Raw genomic sequence first — 17,553 nt, forward strand, 5'->3', positions numbered from 1 at the left:
GCTGGCAAAGCTTTAAGTCCACATAATAAGTACATAGGTGTGAAGTGAACTAAGTGAGAAATTTCTTGCTTCCCAAGTCTGCTTTTTAGATAGTGTGTTATAATTATTTCAATATACTACTTGATTACTGATGGGAATAATCAAATGTCTAAATTCTTTCTGGAAGAAAAAAACATGGATTTCTTTAATGCAAAGGCTACAAGTTTCAAAGAGAAACATTTGTAAATGCAAGTGGAAACAGTTCAGACAGGCACTACTTTTCTCATCCACCATTTTTTCTACATCTGTATTCTTTACCTAACATCTCCTGAAAGGTTTAGTGCCCCTTGTTAAAAAGAAAGAAAATGAATCTTTTTTAGTGTCCTCTACACAACATCCTATCTTGATAATTCCACCTCTTTCCGATGCACTTGTATCCTTGCATGCTCACACTTCAGAAACTAATTGAGCCTTTCTTCAAACTTCTGGGTCGAGTGCTTTAATGCATCCCCTGCTGTTTTCAGAGTTTCCTTTGCTGTCTCCCTGGCAGATTCACCCAGCTTGAATCATCCGTTAGTAAGAAACCCTGTTTTCTTAATAAGAGGTTGCTTTGAAAAAGAAAAAAGAAAAAAAAGGAGAAATTATAAACTAAAATTTTAATTTTCTTTACTACACTATTTTGATGCACCATTTTAAAGCTTATTCTTAGTATTACTTGAGACAAACATGCTTTAATGTTTTCTTGAAACCTGCTAATTATCAATTATGTGTCTTCATGAAACTTTGCCTCCCGGATCTTAGTAATTTGAACAAAGGGTACAAATAGCAGCATCTTTTCCAATATCTATTTCTTTTGGCATTGATGTCTGTTTCTCTTGCTTTTTTAATTTGCTTCTTTTTCTTATTCCCCTTGGGACTACAAAGCTTTCTGTGAAGAGAAGAGAAGAAAATACCTTCTCCTTAGGAACATCTAATAACATTGGGCAATACAGGACGATCAACCTTGATTTATTCCAGTGAGTGATTGCAGTTCAGCTGACAGTTGCATAGAGAGGACCATTTGTGTCTGTTTGTATAAACAGAGTGAAAACAATGGGGTAAATATTCATTTGTATAAAAATTAAGAATTTTATGTCTCAGTGCCCTCAGATCATTTCTAAATGCATGAACGTAGATCAAGAAAGAACTAGGTAATTTATAATTATTAAACAGAAATAAAATCTGATTTTAATTTAATTTCAAGTTTAACTGGTTTAAATCTGTTTAAAACAGAATGTCAGAGCTGTATAATAGGGATTATTTCAACAGTTGAAAATGGCTCAGTGTTTTAGGCTGGAGCTTAAAATTGAGCATAGTGAGCATTTTTAAGAACTCTGCCTTAATTAAGTCAATACAATATAATTAACATGGGTGATATTAATAGATAGTGAGATAGAAATATATAGATATTGTACTTCTATTTTGGATACTCAAAAAAATGTGGATTTATATTTACCCAGCTATACCGTTGAACGGATAATTCAACAGCTGTGGATAAAAACATGCAGCGTTGGGAGGAGGAGGAGGAAAGTGGGTCAAGACCAGAAACCACCTATATAGGATTCTTCTTTCCATACAGGGACATTGCTGCTACTATAGTCATACTATAAATTCATTTGTAAGTAATAGTTATTACATTATACATAATTATTTACAATGCTCAGATATTGCTAGGATTGTTATCCTGAACGTTGGAGTACAAGTAATTACGGTGCAAGAAGAAAGAGTTGGCGATAGTCCTAAACAGATTTATGAAGAATCCCATTGAATTTAGTGGACATTTACCAATCAGATTATTTACATATAAATGGACAATATCATACAAAATAGCCATCTTTATTTTTTTGTATTATCTATCTTCTACTAACTCTTGTGTCTTTCTGATTGACTGTAATCTTCATTTGGGAAAAATGGTCCATCATAGTGCAAGCAATCTTTGAACCAAGGTGTTCAAGTACACTAGTTTATAGAATGCTTTTAAAATACAGAACCCATGACTTCAATCCAGTTGTGGCCATTTCAATACTGCTACACTACTGCATTACTATGTTGCCACAGTCAGCTGCGGTCATTATTTCTGACACTCCCTGTCAGCTTCCTACAAGGAAATCAGTGAGGAAGACAACAGGAATTTGGAAACCACTCTGATTCCTGCTGCTTTTGTGCCCACCCATAATCATTCTGTTTCTCTGTTTAGGCAAGAAAATATCTCTGAAACAATGACCTAATGGGACATAAGTTGTCACACTTGTGTAATGTTATAATCTTAACATTTACAGGAGCTCAAACTTTGGATATAGTATGAAATTGTTTATAAGATAATACTCCAAAATAAGTTGGCGCTAACTCCTATACCAAAAATGTTTTTAAGTAAGTAGTTAATTTTGATATTGCGGCATACTTCTATAACTTACTTAATTGTTTTTCTATGGAAGGAATTGTTCTTGCTTATTGATCACAAGCATTACATTTTATAGTAGCTGTTACTGTATTAAAAAGAGTTCAGTATATTTTATAAGAATATAAGATTTTGTAATAATTTAATAAAAGCATGATGAGCTAAAAAGAAAAATCCACATTTCAAATCTGTTTTTGTTGTATAATAAATCATTTTCCAGAATTGTTGTGACAATTCACCAAATGGGAAAGAATGATATAATCTGGCTACAATATTGCATTTCCAGTAGTTTTAAGAAAATGAATTGTCTAATTTAGCAATCAGTACTAGAATAACACACAATCAGCAGAACATCTTATACTAATTATCTCTAATACTAATGGTAAAATTGATACTTTTCTTCCATTGATGTTCCCATTATAGCATATTAGTGGTGTACTCAGTTTCTGTATTATACAGTGCTTAGCTTATTTTCCAGTAGAGTGGAGGGAGGGGTCACAGAAGGGTTATCACAGCCTGATTGGTCCATTTGACTGAGAGAAAACTTCTTAACCTTCGGCTTCTCCCGTTGGTTCCCAGTTTCCTCTCAGTTGGTCCAATGACTAAGGTTTGGTTTCTAGTAAGAGAGTTTTTGTTGTTTGTCTAGTTAGTCAGGATTAGTGACAATTGAACATTCCAAATTTAGAAATTCTGTAGTTGGTCTGCCTTGCAGGGCTGTTGTTTTACTGCCCTCAGAAGGCTGGGAGAGACCAGTGGGGGGGCGTTTTCATTCCTCCCCTCTCCTGGGCGGATCGCTCCGGGCTGATTCCTGGAGTCACGGGTGTGCCGGGCGATCCTGCTGTCCCTGAAGCCTCCCCCTCATCAATTTGGTAAGGAGTCGCAGCGCGCTGGGGCTTTTCGGCGCGAAAGCGGCAGATCGGCTTTCCCTCCAAGCCGCTTTCTTCCCGGGCCGGTTACAGCCCGCGGCAGCAGCGCGGGGCCATTTTTGGCTTACAAGGGCATTTTTCAACTTATTGTAGTGAGCGCTGGGGAGGATCGAGGCGGCGCGCTTGCGAGCGGCCGCCCGAAGGCACAGGAGGCTACGGGCGAGGGCGGCGGCCATTTTTAGGCGCGCTTTTTCGAAAGACTGCCCAAAGAAGCCAGTGGCCATTTTGGATCACGTGGCTGGGCTTGCAGCACGGAGAGGCCGAAGAAACCTGTTAGTTCGTTGTGCGGCATTACTAGAGGCCCGGAGCAGGTGATCCTCACCAGCTGAAGGGCCGTAGCTACCTAGAATCACCCTGGAGCACGTGAGTGGGGCGATGGCGGAGAGATCAGAGGCACAGCAGGCCGCGCCGTCTCAGGCGGGCGAAGATAAGGCAGAACCCACTCCCCCAGCTAGGCCTCGAGCTTCCAGGCCTTCGGCAGAGGACAGGCCATCCAGAGCTCTGCAAAGAGATGAGCTCAGGCGATCCAGGGCCATTGAAAAGGTCATTGAAAGGGCTGAGAAGAGACAGGCCCGGGATCCTAGGCCTAGATCCAGATCTCCACGCCCTGTGGTTTCCTGCCCTTCCCCACCTGTGGCCAGGGGGTTTAGTCCTTCCTCTTCTTCTGCTTCCCCATGCAGGTCTGATAGGAGCCAGGAGCGGGGTGGCCCTCGCTCTCCTTCTGCTTTCCTGGGGACTAGAGAGGCAGATAGGGAGGACCCGTTGGAAGGTACCTCTGCAGGTCCCGTCAGGGGTAGGAGATCCAGCAGGGCTTATGTGGCACCAGACTATGATTCGGAGGGAGATGAGGAGGATCTGGAACACCTCCCTGAGAATCTCAAAAGGCTAATTTCGGCAGCCATTTCTAGGGGCATAGCCCAAAGAGACAGGCCTTACCATCACAGTAGGGTTACTCCCTTTAGTAGGTCCAGATCTAGGGCTTCTTCTCCCTCTCTCATGAGTGAGGTCTCCTCTAGGGGGGAGGCACGTAGGGATGATTGGGGGTTCTCTGAGGAGGAGGATGCGGCTCCTGAGCCACCTCGCTCTTCAAACCTCTTTCTCCAGGCCATGTTCAAACCATTGCTTAAGAAGGCTAGGAGGACCACCAAGGTGGGCACTGGGGACCCCACGGTCCCGCCACCCACAGATCCGGACATGGTCATGTTCTCAGCGACGGCCACCAATAAGGAAGAGATCCCTGCTCCTCCCTTATTCTTGGAGGTAGCTACTAGCCAGTGGGCCCGTCCTTCTAACTTTTCCCCTCCAGGCAGCAATGACCGTCGTGCCTACAACATAGAAAAGTCATTTGTGCAGGCTATTCAGCTTCCGGTTATAGATCAACCCATCGCTGCTCTAGTCTCCTCTTCTCCGGTGGTCTCGGGGGATGCGGCAGACAAGCTTAAGCCAGAGGACAAGAGGGCGGAGCTCACTTTGCGGAAAAATTATAAGGCCTCAGCATGGGCGGTGCGGGCGGCGGCTGCTGCCTCGTACTTCAACCGCACGACGGTGATGTGGCTCCGCCAACTTCAGGATCGTATTCCGATCCAGGATGAACGCGTACAACAGGATTTAGCTAAAATTATGGCAGCGTGTCAATATTCGGCTGATGCGACCCTAGACGCTGTTAGGTTTGGTTCAAGCGCTTTGGCCACCTCTGTGGCCTCCCGCCGGCTCCTGTGGCTCAGGAACTGGCAGATTGACTATAAAGCCAAATGGGATTTGGTAGCTGCCCCTTTTACAGGTACCAATTTGTTCGGGGCTTCCTTAGAGCCGATTTTGGTGGAGAATAAAGATAAGAAAAAGGTTATGCCTACATCCACCAAGAAGGCTGAGTCCCGTAGTCACCCCTATCGCAGGACCCAGTTCAAATCCTATGACAGGGATCAGGAACAGCGTTACCAACCGTACAGGCAGGACAGGCAGTTCAATAGGCAGAACTATCAGGATCGTTCCAGGTATCAGCCGCAGTCCAAGCGGCCCTTTCGAGGGGGGGGAGGCCATCCCTTCCGCAGAGGGAAATGACTCGAACCCGAGTCATCCCATCGGAGGCCGCCTGGCACTGTACGCGGACAAGTGGGATCAGATCACATCAGACGGTTGGGTCCGGGCGACTGTTCGCCACAGCCTAAGGTTAGAGTTCCTCTCCAAGCCCCCGAGGTTTTTCAAGGTTTTTCCCCCGGCTCGAGACCCGGAACGGGTCTCATGGATCTCGCTGTCGCCCATCTCCTAGACATCAGGGCGGTGGAGGTCGTTCCGGAGCCGGAGAGGGGTCAGGGCTACTACTCAAACCTGTTCGTAGTCCCAAAATCCTCGGGGGGTTGGAGGGCAATCCTCGACCTGAAGCGCCTGAACCGCTACCTAGTCTACAGGCGGTTCAAGATGGCGTCCCTAAAATCAATCCTACAGGGCATTCGGAAAGGGGATTACATGGCCTCAGTAGATTTGACGGAGGCCTACCTCCACATCCCCATTCTTCGGTCTCACCGCCGCTACCTCAGGTTTTCTCACCAGAGCAGACATTACCAGTACCGGGCCCTCCCATTCGGTCTGGCCTCAGCTCCGCAGACGTTCACCAAGGTTCTGGCAGCACTGGCGGCTTACCTACGTTCCATCCCGGTGAGACTTCAGTGCTACCTGGACGACATCCTAGTTCAGGCGGAGTCCCTTCCCAGAGCCACGTCGGATCTTCGGCTGACGATCCGTTGGCTTCAGTCGTTTCCGTGAACTTCCCCAAGAGCCACCTGTCCCCATCCAGGCAGATCCTCCACTTAGGGACAGTGATAAATTCCGAGTCAGGGAGGGTTCACCTATCCCCAGACCGTCTGACCAGCGTACGCCAACTGGTCTCTTCCGTAAGAAGAAAAAGGTCTGTTTCCATCCTGACCTTGTCTCAACTCCTGGGGAAGATGGTCTCTTGTATAGGGATAGTGCCCTGGGCCCGGCTCCACCTGCGACCACTTCAGTGGATCTTGATTCCGGCCCAGAGAAGGATGATGAGCAACTCTTTGCGTCCTGTTCCTCTACCAGCGGAGGTGAGGCTCTCTCTTCGGTGGTGGATGTCCCCAGCTCTGCAACAGGGAGCGTCGTTTTGGGAACTGGAGAGAGTAACCGTGATGACGGATGCGAGCCTCTTCGGCTGGGGGGCCGTGATGGACACCGACATGGCTCAGGGACATTGGTCAGCCTCAGATCTCCGCCACAACATCAATTGGCTGGAGCTGAAAGCCGCGAGGCTTGCCCTTCGGACCTTTCGTCATCACCTGCGGGGGTGCCATGTCCTCCTGCTTACGGACAATGTAGCGACAAAGGCCCATGTCAACCACCAAGGGGGCACCCACTCCCGCACCCTATGGCGGGAGGCGCAGTCGTTGGGCTTGTGGGCAGAGAGACACTTAGCATCGATTGTAGCAGAGCACATCTCGGGGGTGTCGAACCATCAGGCGGATTGGCTGAGTCGCACAACCCTGGACAATGGCGAGTGGCAACTGGGCCCGGAGTTGTTTCGGAAGATCTGCAGCAGATTCGGCACGCCCCTTGTGGACCTGTTCGCCTCCCCCGACAATGCCCAGCTGCTGCGGTTCTTCACCCGTTTCCAGACTCCGTCGGCGGAAGGAGCGGACGCCCTCAGGAGCCGGTGGCCCCCGGGCCTTCTTTATGCCTTTCCTCCCCTTCCCCTCATTCCCCGAACGATAAGGAAGGTAGTCACGGAGAGGGCTCTCGTTATCCTGTTAGCCCCTACTGGCCGAGGAGACCCTGGTTCGCGGACCTGGTCCAGCTGTCGGTAGCAGACCCCTGGAGGATTCCCCCAGGGGAGGTCGTTCTGGGTCAGGGAGCCTTGTATCACCCAGAGCCACAGTGGCTTCATCTGACCGCCTGGCTCTTGAACAGGGGATCCTGAGGGGGAGGAGACTATCGTCGGGAGTTATAGCCACCTTAGAGGCGTCTAGGAGGCCTTCCACGGTTAGGATTTACAATGCCACCTGGAAAGCGTTTGCGAAATGGTGTATCCCATTGGGGTTGGATCCTTCTAGGGCTACCGTCCCGGACGTATTGGAGTTCCTTCAAAAGGGGTTAGAGGACGGTTTGTCGCATAATACTCTCCGGCGACAGGTGGCGGGCTTAGCCACCATTTTGGGGGGGAGGGATCCCCTACCCTTTCCCGTTCTCCCTTGATAAAGCGCTTTCTTAAGGGGGCGGCTAACATCCGTCTGCCTCCTGTTCATAGATTCCCGACCTGGGATCTTACCCTGGTCCTCAAGGCTCTGACGGGCTCCCCGTTCGAACCGCTTAGGACGGTGCACATGCGCCTTCTCACTCTCAAGGTGGTGTTTTTAGTGGCCATTACGTCGGCCAGGCGCATTTCGGAGTTGGGGGCCCTTTCTTCTCGCAGTGACCTGTGTATAATCCACCAAGACAGGGTTGTCCTGCGTTTGGATCCTTCGTTCATTCCGAAGGTGAATTCGCATATTTACTGGGCCCAGGAGGTCGTGCTCCCTAATTTTTGTCCCAATCCTTCAAGGGAGCAGGAGTTAGTGTGGCACAGGCTGGATGTTCGCCGCGCCGTCCGCATATACCTGAAGCGGACAGAGGGCGTTAGGAAGACCGAGGCGTTGTTCGTCTCCTTTCAACCGGGCTCGATGGGACGCAAGGTGTCTTCTTCCACTATCGGGAGATGGATTAGGTTGGCCATAGTTGAGGCTTACGGTGCATCCGGGAAGGCTCCCCCGTCAGGGATCACTGCCCACTCCACTCGCAGTGCCGCTACCACTGCGGCCTGGGCTACCAGGGCGCCCTTCGAGGATATTTGCAGGGCGGCTACCTGGGCCTCTCCTACGCCTTTCATTAGGCACTACTGATTGGATGCCTATGCCTCTGCTGAAGCGTCCTTTGGGCGGAGGGTCCTCCAGAGGGTGGTGGCCGATCCTTCACCTGGGACCCAGGCTGCCCTCCCGGGGATGTAGCGTGGGTATGTCCCTTCTGTGACCCCTCCCTCCACTCTACTGGAAAAAGAACGTTGGTCTTACCTGAACGTTTTTTTCTGTCGAGTGGAGGGAGGGGTCACATTCCCGCCCTAGTTAGATAGACAGGGTCCGGGAGGTGTAGGATCGGGAGGCCCCGGGGGGGCTTGTCCTTGTTTGTTCGATTTTGCAGATGCAGACCGTGACATCGCGGAAACTGGGAACCAACGGGAGAAGCCGAAGGTTAAGAAGTTTTCTCTCAGTCAAATGGACCAATCAGGCTGTGATAACCCTTCTGTGACCCCTCCCTCCACTCGACAGAAAAAAACGTTCAGGTAAGACCAACGTTCTTTCACTTTCTGAATCCTCCTTCACCAGCCATAAAGATAAATCCCAATAAATTACCTGGGTTTTGTGTGATTATTATTATTTAATTCAGTCAAATCTATTGTTCTTCCTTGCTTTTGTAATTCATTTAGGAACATATAACTGATCAGTAGATATTGAAACCAATGATGAGGCTCTGAATATTCTGAAGAGAATTTTCATAGGACTTCAATTTTGTTTTATTAATAAGTAAATCTTGCAGTCTGTATGAATTATTATCCCCACACTGGTAAAATTGCTTTGAATGTTCTCCTTCATAAAGTTAGATATTTCATATTGAAGCAAGAGATGATAAATCTGGACTCTTATCGGATTCCTTTTAGAAATTCTAAAATGTTGCTGCTTTCATTTGTTTCTTTGTCTCCAAAACCCACTTTCCTCATAAATTAATTTTTTTTCACTTTTTGAAGCTGCATAGCACTTAATTCTTTATAGTATAGCATTATCTGCTATTAAAACTGTACTTTAAAAAGTATGATGTACATCAAATAATATAAAAGTTATCCTTCTTGATTTAACCAACATCTGGCAAACAAAGAGGGACCTATCTATATTAATTTTGAAATCAATAAAGACTCTCAAGAATCTCAAATAACTAAGTGCATACTTGCTCTGTGTGGGGATTTCATACTATTTAAAATAATTATACTGTTAATATTGATATTACAATGGAGTCAGTGTTCTTTGAGAGATAATTAATAGAAGAGCAACAGTGTTGAAGAATACACCAGCTGTAGGGCTTCACACTTAGTCCTATGAAGACATTTCAAATATTAGAATCCTGAAGTTCTAAGCCGATTCAACAAGATGCCCGAGTAGATGAAATCTGTATGGGTACTGGCTTTTAATACTAATAAGAATCTGATATAATTGCTCTGAGAGCCAAGGATCTGATTCCCAAGGATGTACAATCAGTTAACTAAGAGAGGCTTTGGGAGAAAATAGAATACAAGGAAGAAATAGTTGGAGGAAGAAAAAATCCATCCAATACAGAGAAGATTTGGGGAGGGGGGGGGATCCAAAAAGGTGGTGAAAGCAAATCCTGTGTGAGTTTAGATAGCCAATGGGAAACCAGGGTGGTTTGCGTGCATATATACTTGCCAAACAGCAAATCCAGGGGAGATAGCACACATATATTTTTGGGCTGTGATTGCAGGGCAGAGGAAATCTCTGGGCACGTCAGATTCCTTTTGTGAGGCAGAAAACGTAGTGTATCACATTATTTCTTAACTAATGGCCGTAGAAAACATGTATGTTTGTGTATTGAGGTACATCTATCACTGTTTATATTAAATAAAATATATTGAAATAAAACATACCTTATTAATAACAATAAAGCATATTTTAGTACAATAATTGTTATAGCTGAGACATTGATTCTAAATGTTAATGGAATTCTATGCTTGCACATTGGAACATATCCGATTCATGCGTGGATTAAGATTTGTTAATAAAGGTTTAAATCAAAAGTTGTACTGTATTTAGTCTTCCCTATATTGACAACAAAGTAACAAAATCATGTTGAAGGAAAAACATTAAAACTAACTCCTTGAAATTACTTGCAAAATAACTTCAGATTTTGGAAATTATTTCGCTTTGCAAAGAAATCAATTAAAAAACATCTGGAATAGAAATGTAATTTTTATTTCAAACATAAATTGGTACACATCCAATCAGCCCATTTCTTTTTTTCTATTTCATCCCTAGTATTTATAACAGTAAACAAAACAATGTATGCAAACATCCAAGGTTTACTATTTTAAAAATGCCATCCTTACACCTACATTCATAAATATAATTCCCAGGGTTTTAAAAACATATATATTTTTTATCTTTAGCTTGTATTTTCTGAGGAAAGGGTTAGAGACAACAGATATTATATAAGTGTGCTTTTTCTCTCTTAGGATTGTTAGAGCTTTGATACCCTACATACTTGCATGATCTTGGCTCAAAAACAATAGTAATAATAGTGTAATCTTTATTTCTGCATACTGTACTTATTTTTTTTAAAAAATTATATATAAGCTAAGACATTCTACTTTTGTATAAGGTCAACATGTTCTTAATTAAATAACTTAAATGGAAACATTCTGATTTTTTTTTCTAATTTGATATCTTCTAAACGTATATAATTTGTCTGCCAAAAGAATTAGGAGTTATAAATTTAATAAATTATTATGGTACTCACATAGCCAAATTTATAGGATGGATTTGGCATTTTTATCCATATTGTTTGGCTGTTATTTTCAAAGGGATCCGAGGCACATGTGCATTCATCTCTCTCATAGCCTTCTATGTAATCAAAGCATTGTAGGAGTAGAAGGGAATGGAGATGGGCATTCTAGGCATGGAGCAGTTGTATTATGGCTCTCCTCTTTTTTCTTTTTTTTCTTTTTCTTTTTAATAAAATTTTTTATTGGTTTTTCAACATTTATAGGGAAAAGGGTAAATGGACAGGTATACAAATTTTGGCAGTTGCAAAATGTGGCAGGCGTCCCTCCCTCCATACTCATAGTATACATTTATATATAATGCATTGGTATATAATTGATTACAATCAGCATATTAGTTCTATTACTAAATTCAATCAGATTAGACATTACAGTACAAAATCCAGATATAATTCCATTATCACTTTCGGTCAGTTTACAATAATATGATTTTCTTGTTTATTTTTGTGATCTGAGTCTTCTTGCTATTGCCCCATCTCCCTCCACTGGCAGAGCTCTGGCCCCTCCCGTGTCCTGTGTGTCCGTTGTAGTGTCTTGTGTTTTTTCTAGGAGTGTTTTGTTTTTTTCCATAAAGGCCTGCGCCTCTATGGGTGAATTGATTCTGATTCTTGTCTCCTCCCAGAATATCAGCATACCTTCAGGCATCAACCATCTAAACCACACCCCTTTCTGGTATAATTTATTCGCTAATTGCGAATAATTCTTCCTTTTTTCTCTAATATTCTTAGGGATCTGCTTCAGAATGGTTATCTCCATATCATGGTATGTCAATGCTTGCCCCCTTTGTACACCCAGAATTTCATCTCTTGTGCTTTTTCTAAGAAATTTAATGTGAACCTCCCTAGGTACATTGTGTGTTCTAGCATAAGCTGAGTTCACTCTATAAACCAGGTCTATATCCCATCCCATCTGTTGTTTTTCTTTGTGTGTGTAGTCAGCCAGGATGTTTGTCATGATGTCCTTTATGTTTTCCCCATCTTCTTCTATAACATTTTGAAATCTAAGGTAATAGGACATTCTCTCAAATTCTATTTTCATCTGTTGGATGTCAAGATCTTTGTTCCCTTTCTGCACAGCTTCTACCCCCCCCCTCACCTCCTCCACCCCCCCCCTTCCACAAGATTCAGTCTTTGTGAGTTCTTATATATTTGGGCTTGGTTTTCTTTAATTTCATCTTTCATTTCCCTTAGCTGTTTCTTAATTTCCTCCTGGCCCTGTAGAATTTGTTGAAGCATTTGTTGAAAGTCCATCTCTGTAGTCTTAGGTTGCATCAGTTCTGATATCTTTGACTGTGTGGCTGGACTGGATGTTGCGGATGTTGGAGCAGAAGTGGCAAGGCCAGGTTTTCCAGGAGGTGGTCTTTTAGATGTCATCCTTTATAACGTTAGAAGTTCAGTCCATATATAAGATAGACAGTTAGAAAAGAAGGGTAGCCAGGTGAGTCTCGGGAGCAGAAGAGCCAGGCAGAAGAGAGTCTCTCTAATAAATCTGGCAGTAGATAGAAAATTTCCCCTAGGAAGTTTAAAAAATACCAATCCACAAGAGATTCCTCTGGGAGACACGGAGACAAGGACCGGAAGCCTGAATTTTAAAGGTGGAGTCAGGTTTCACAGTTCATAAAGACAACGGAAGTGTGCCATCTTGCCCTGCCAGTTTTGGGCACAGAGGCATAACAAAGTTTTAAAAAGTTCCAAAAGTCCTCAAATCACAGTAATATGTAGAAATAAGTTGAAGAGAAAATCATCTCAGCCTGGGTGAGGCTTCATTCGTTGGCTCTCCCCCCTCCTCCTTCCCCGGGGGCTGAGAGCAGAATTGTTCCTCGCCGCTTGTCCCAAGGGGGGGGGAAACCCCCCTCCCTCCAGCCGCGCCTCCAAAATGCTCCGAAAGTAAAAATCTTTTTAAAAAAGCTGAATAGTTCTTCATGCAAAGTAGGGAATGAAGAGAGAAGCAACCTCACCGCCCTGCAGCCGCTTCCTTCTATTGTTGCATTCTCCAGTCGGCTTATAGCGAGGCGCGAGGCGCAGAAATGCGAAGCGCCCTCCGAGTTTGCTCCCCGGTGCCTTGGGCGCGCGAGAGACCTCCCGCCGGCCGCCGCCGCTGCAGAAGTCCTCCGCGATGCCGCCCCTCCGGCAGGACCCCTCTGCGGGGTGTCCTGTGCCCCCCAAGGAGTGGGGAAGCCCACCGGGGAGCCGGAGCGGGCAAAGAGCTGCCCGTTGCCGCCGCCGCCGGAACCGGAACTCCGGCTCTCCTCTTTTTTATGTCTCATACTCCCTTCTTTCTTTTGAGAAGAAGAAATATCACAGGCTGTAAATGTGTTTCTGCTACATTTTATGACTCTTATTTATGGCAAAAATAGCAGAAATGGTTTGGGATGCAGCATGGACTATAAGATGAATTGACCCTTCTATGAGATTGTTTAGATCATTTTCCCAAGTAGATAGCAAGAATTTCAGTAAGTCTGCAAAACCTTTATATAGAAACAGAATACCAAGGGTTAAAGTTTTTAAATAGATTATGCCTTCTTCAGGATTCCAAGAGTTATGACTATAATTCTTTCCCCTGTTCTCTGTGAATGGCCTATGGTAAACTTAGAAGAATATCCATCTCTACATGAAAGAAACAGGAAGCTCTGAAGATTTTACAAGCAAGTAGAATTCTAGGATTTCAAAAATCATTTGTCTAATAATGTGGTCAAAATGTCATATTAAGACAATAATGTTACAATATAGTCTGTAAACTTTTGACTTTTTACAAATCCTCATCAACTAAGATAGTACTCCAAGTAAATAGTAATATTACTGACTCATACATGATTAAATCGCTTTTTTAAGTTGCCTAACAAAGAATATATTTTATCAGGAATCAAGAATATCCTCATAGTGTAGCTATAGAGGCCGGTATATGAAATAATATCTTCATTAACGGTACCTAGTGAATTAATAGAGAGTGGTTTGAAACTTGAAACCCAGCAATAACTTTTTTATTCTGGAGTTCTTATATGAAATATCAAATAAAATATTACAAATATTAAAAGTACATAAAATATAACTTAGAAATGTGGTTTGTCAGATATTCAATATGGATTTTGTGTGTGTTTACAAAAGTATAACAGCAATCATATTTTTTAAAGGGCTTCCATGCAAGACAAAGATATGAAGCTTACCTTGGTAACCGGCAAAGAAAAAAAGATTGGCATGACAGAGAGGCTATAAAGAACGATTTGCAGAGAACAGGTTTGTATAACTCAACTCAGTCTTAACTCACGCAGGTGCAAAATAGTACTAAATGCAGCATACAAGTGGATATGTTCATGTAACTCAAAAGAAATTACCATTGTTACATTTTTAAAAAAATTAGCAAGTCATCAGCAAGTTAGTAGCCCAGAATAGAAATTGAACAAGACTTCACTCAATTCCTAATGCTTTATGCCACTGACCACAGACAAAACCCCCACAGAGCCTTGTTTGTTCCAGGAGACAGGAAAAATGCCAAACCAACGTTCTTGTTGGAAATTTGGAAATAACAGCAAAGAGCATGGCATAAGTCCCTAGGAACTCATTTCTGTATCTGCTTTTGTTAGTGCCATCCCATGTCTAGTTGAATGGAAATAAAAACTGTGTGGAAATGCACCAGCTGTGCCAGTAGTAAATTCTAGTAGTAACGATTCTAGATATGACTCTAGTACTGGTAAAGAGACGGGTGATAAGGACTAAAAATATGAGGTTGAAAGGCCTAAAATAATTGAAATATTAAAACATTGAAACTACATAGAATAAGATTTTAAAAACTGAACTGAATTATACTGTTATCATCAGGAGCAGAGTAAAAATTCTGTTTTTCTCTGCTATTGTACATAAAAAGGAATGTGATGCGAAGGAGGAGAATACAAATGGAAGTAAAGAGATTTGTAAAGAGAGGAACAGAGGAGACAAAAATATGAGTGAAGCTACAGTAGCCATGACAAAAGCACCATTTTAGTATACTATATAAAACAATCATATCCAATTAACTTGTGTTGGTTTTAATAAAAAATATATATTTAGTGATAAAGAACAAAAACGTTGGCTGGTACATTAGACAACATAGAGTAAAAAGATTCCCATTCAGTTTTTTTTAAAAAAATAAAATAAACAATTGGTCTTCCTTATGTGCTATAGCAGGAAAACAAATGAATGATGTTTCAATATTATGGTAGAAATGTATGATTACTTGTATGTCAAAATGGAGAGAAGTGGGGGAATTTCATGAACATGGTAAATGATGCCTTGAAAATCTGACTTTTTCTCCAGGTTCTAGGTGAGGGTGGGGTGGTGCATCCATCTGAATAGCATTGTGTTTGGTATGTTTGTGGTGTGTTTTTTTGTCAAGCTGTAGCTATTTTTTGAACTGATTTATTACCACCCAGAATCACTGTGAGTTGAGCAGCCTTATAAATTTAAATTACAAATTATAAGGCATATTGATTCATCAGGACAAAAATCTAGTAAGTCTATTGTGACCTTTTTCAAAAGGAGAAAATTACCTAGATGTCTCCTTTTAGCATTATCCAATATTCATAAACTGTATAATCTGCTTCTTAACTAGGGAGTTTAACAAATTGGGGCGTATTATTAAGAAATCTCAGCTGCAGTCCTAGAATATAGCATAACAAGTATTGCCTAGAGCTGTGACGAATGAGAAGGCTGATAAAAGGGCTTCTTGAATTTTGAACGTGGATGAAATTATTGCTCTGTTAAATCTCTGCAGTTAAAATGTGGAATGTTTTAAGATTACTCCTTGCTTTGCTTATCTCTGCAGGAAATGGAGAACAAGGAAAACCATATCCTATGACTGATGTTGAGCAAGTGGACCAGGCATACAGGGAAAATGGTTTTAATATTTTTGTGAGTGATAAAATTTCTTTAAACCGTTCTCTACCAGATATACGACATCCAAAGTAAGTATAGAATTTTCTTATGGTTGAAAATATGAGTTTTCTTATTTCTATAATTTATTTTCCTGAATTTTCCCTTAAATTTCATTCCAGCCAACACTAACATTTTTTGTTGTCAAAGTGAGTTTCGGCTGATGTATTAAATGTGATATCTAGTAGCATGACAACTGGGGTTACCCAATTTTTTTTTAATTTAAACAGTTTCATGTTTGAAACACACCTATTTGTATTTTAAACACTCTATTTTAAGTGTGAAAAAAACATTTTACTTGAAACACTCAAGATAAAAAACAATCTCAGAATATTCAATAGCCTGTTCCATATTTGAGATGGAACAATTTTCAGTGAGTATGGGGTGTTTCAAATATGAAAAATTATGCTGTTGGTAAGTAAAATTCAATAACACAAGATATTGTGTAATATACACCAATCTCCATGGTTATCAATTGTTCTTTATGAATTGAAATAATATGGTTTTAGTTAACTGGATGTTTAATATTTACATGAGATAATAGAAGTGATTTCTTTAGGTGCTGGAACAGTGGTAATATTTTATAAATACTGATCAAGATGGTAATTCTCTTCATCTTTAAGCTGCAATAGCAAGCTATATCTGGAGCAACTTCCCAACACCAGTATAATAATCCCATTCCACAATGAAGGATGGTCCTCACTTCTTCGAACAGTGCATAGTGTTCTCAATCGCTCTCCTCCTGAACTGATAGCTGAGATTGTGCTGGTGGATGATTTCAGTGATAGAGGTACATCCAAAGTATAATATATTTGTTAATACATTCAAGACTCGCCAAAACAATGGTATATATTGGATTATTTTGCACATAAAATACATTTTAATGTTGGGGTTTTTAAGTACTTCCTCTGTTGTTGTTTTAAAAAATATTAATGTATCTTATGTGCCACACTTATTAATTTTTTAATGCTAAGGAAAAAATTTCTTACTTGAGTAAAACTTTTTTTAAAAAGAGTTGCAGAATTAGATAAAACAGATGAACCATGCAGAATCAAAATTTCTGAATTAGATAATTATATGTGTGTTTTAATGGGCAGAGGTGTATTTTTTTTTGGAATATATTTTTATTATTTTTACATTTAAAACAATGCAGTACCGCGAAGTCGAAGTGACTATACATTCACATTATATACAGCTAGTCTCAACCTTTAACAATTAGCCTACTTAATACATTGTCTATCCTTCTGTCCAATCACAATATATACAGTTTGTTCCAGTCTTGTCACTTTGTCTTATACCAGTCATAAAATCTGTTCCAGACTTCAAAATATTCTGATTCCCCTTTATTTTTAAGTTCAAGAGTGAGCCTATCTGCTTCCGCACAGGCCAACACTTTTCTGATTATATCTAGCTCTGATGGTGCATTTTCTTTTTTCCAATATTGTGCATAAGTTATGCGTGCCGCAGTTAGTACATGTATAATTAGATAAAGTGTATCTTTCTTAAACCCCTCTGGTATTATACCTAGGAGAAAAATTTCTGGTTTAAACATGATTTGGTCTCCCACCATTTGTTCTAAACATGATTGAATTATTTTCCAATATTTTTTTGCCTCATTGCACGTCCACCACATATGATAAAAAGTGTCTGGTGTTTTTTTACACTTCCAACAATTTGGGGCCAGATTTTTAA

The 17,553-nt window shown here is 41.9% G+C and overlaps 1 protein-coding gene across 3 annotated transcripts in view; it reads left to right on the forward strand.

Moving 5' to 3' along the window:
- GALNT10 (polypeptide N-acetylgalactosaminyltransferase 10) overlaps positions 1 to 17,553 on the forward strand; it is an 87,328-nt gene that overhangs the window by 26,856 nt on the left and 42,919 nt on the right. Inside the window, exons 1-4 of one of the 3 annotated variants that reach the window (XM_081934959.1) lie at positions 1,058 to 1,076; positions 14,088 to 14,190; positions 15,755 to 15,893; positions 16,485 to 16,651. In XM_081934959.1, the coding sequence (XP_081791085.1) occupies positions 15,784 to 15,893; positions 16,485 to 16,651 (277 nt within the window). In that variant the 5' untranslated portion in view covers positions 1,058 to 1,076; positions 14,088 to 14,190; positions 15,755 to 15,783. Of the gene's footprint in view, positions 1 to 1,057; positions 1,077 to 1,617; positions 1,637 to 14,087; positions 14,191 to 15,754; positions 15,894 to 16,484; positions 16,652 to 17,553 lie in introns of those variants that run through there. The other 2 variants (XM_081934958.1, XM_081934957.1) reach the window with 2 other exon arrangements.

This window comes from Natrix helvetica (genome assembly GCF_964273705.1).
Source record: "Natrix helvetica genome assembly, chromosome: 1".
NCBI lineage: Eukaryota > Metazoa > Chordata > Lepidosauria > Squamata > Natricidae > Natrix > Natrix helvetica.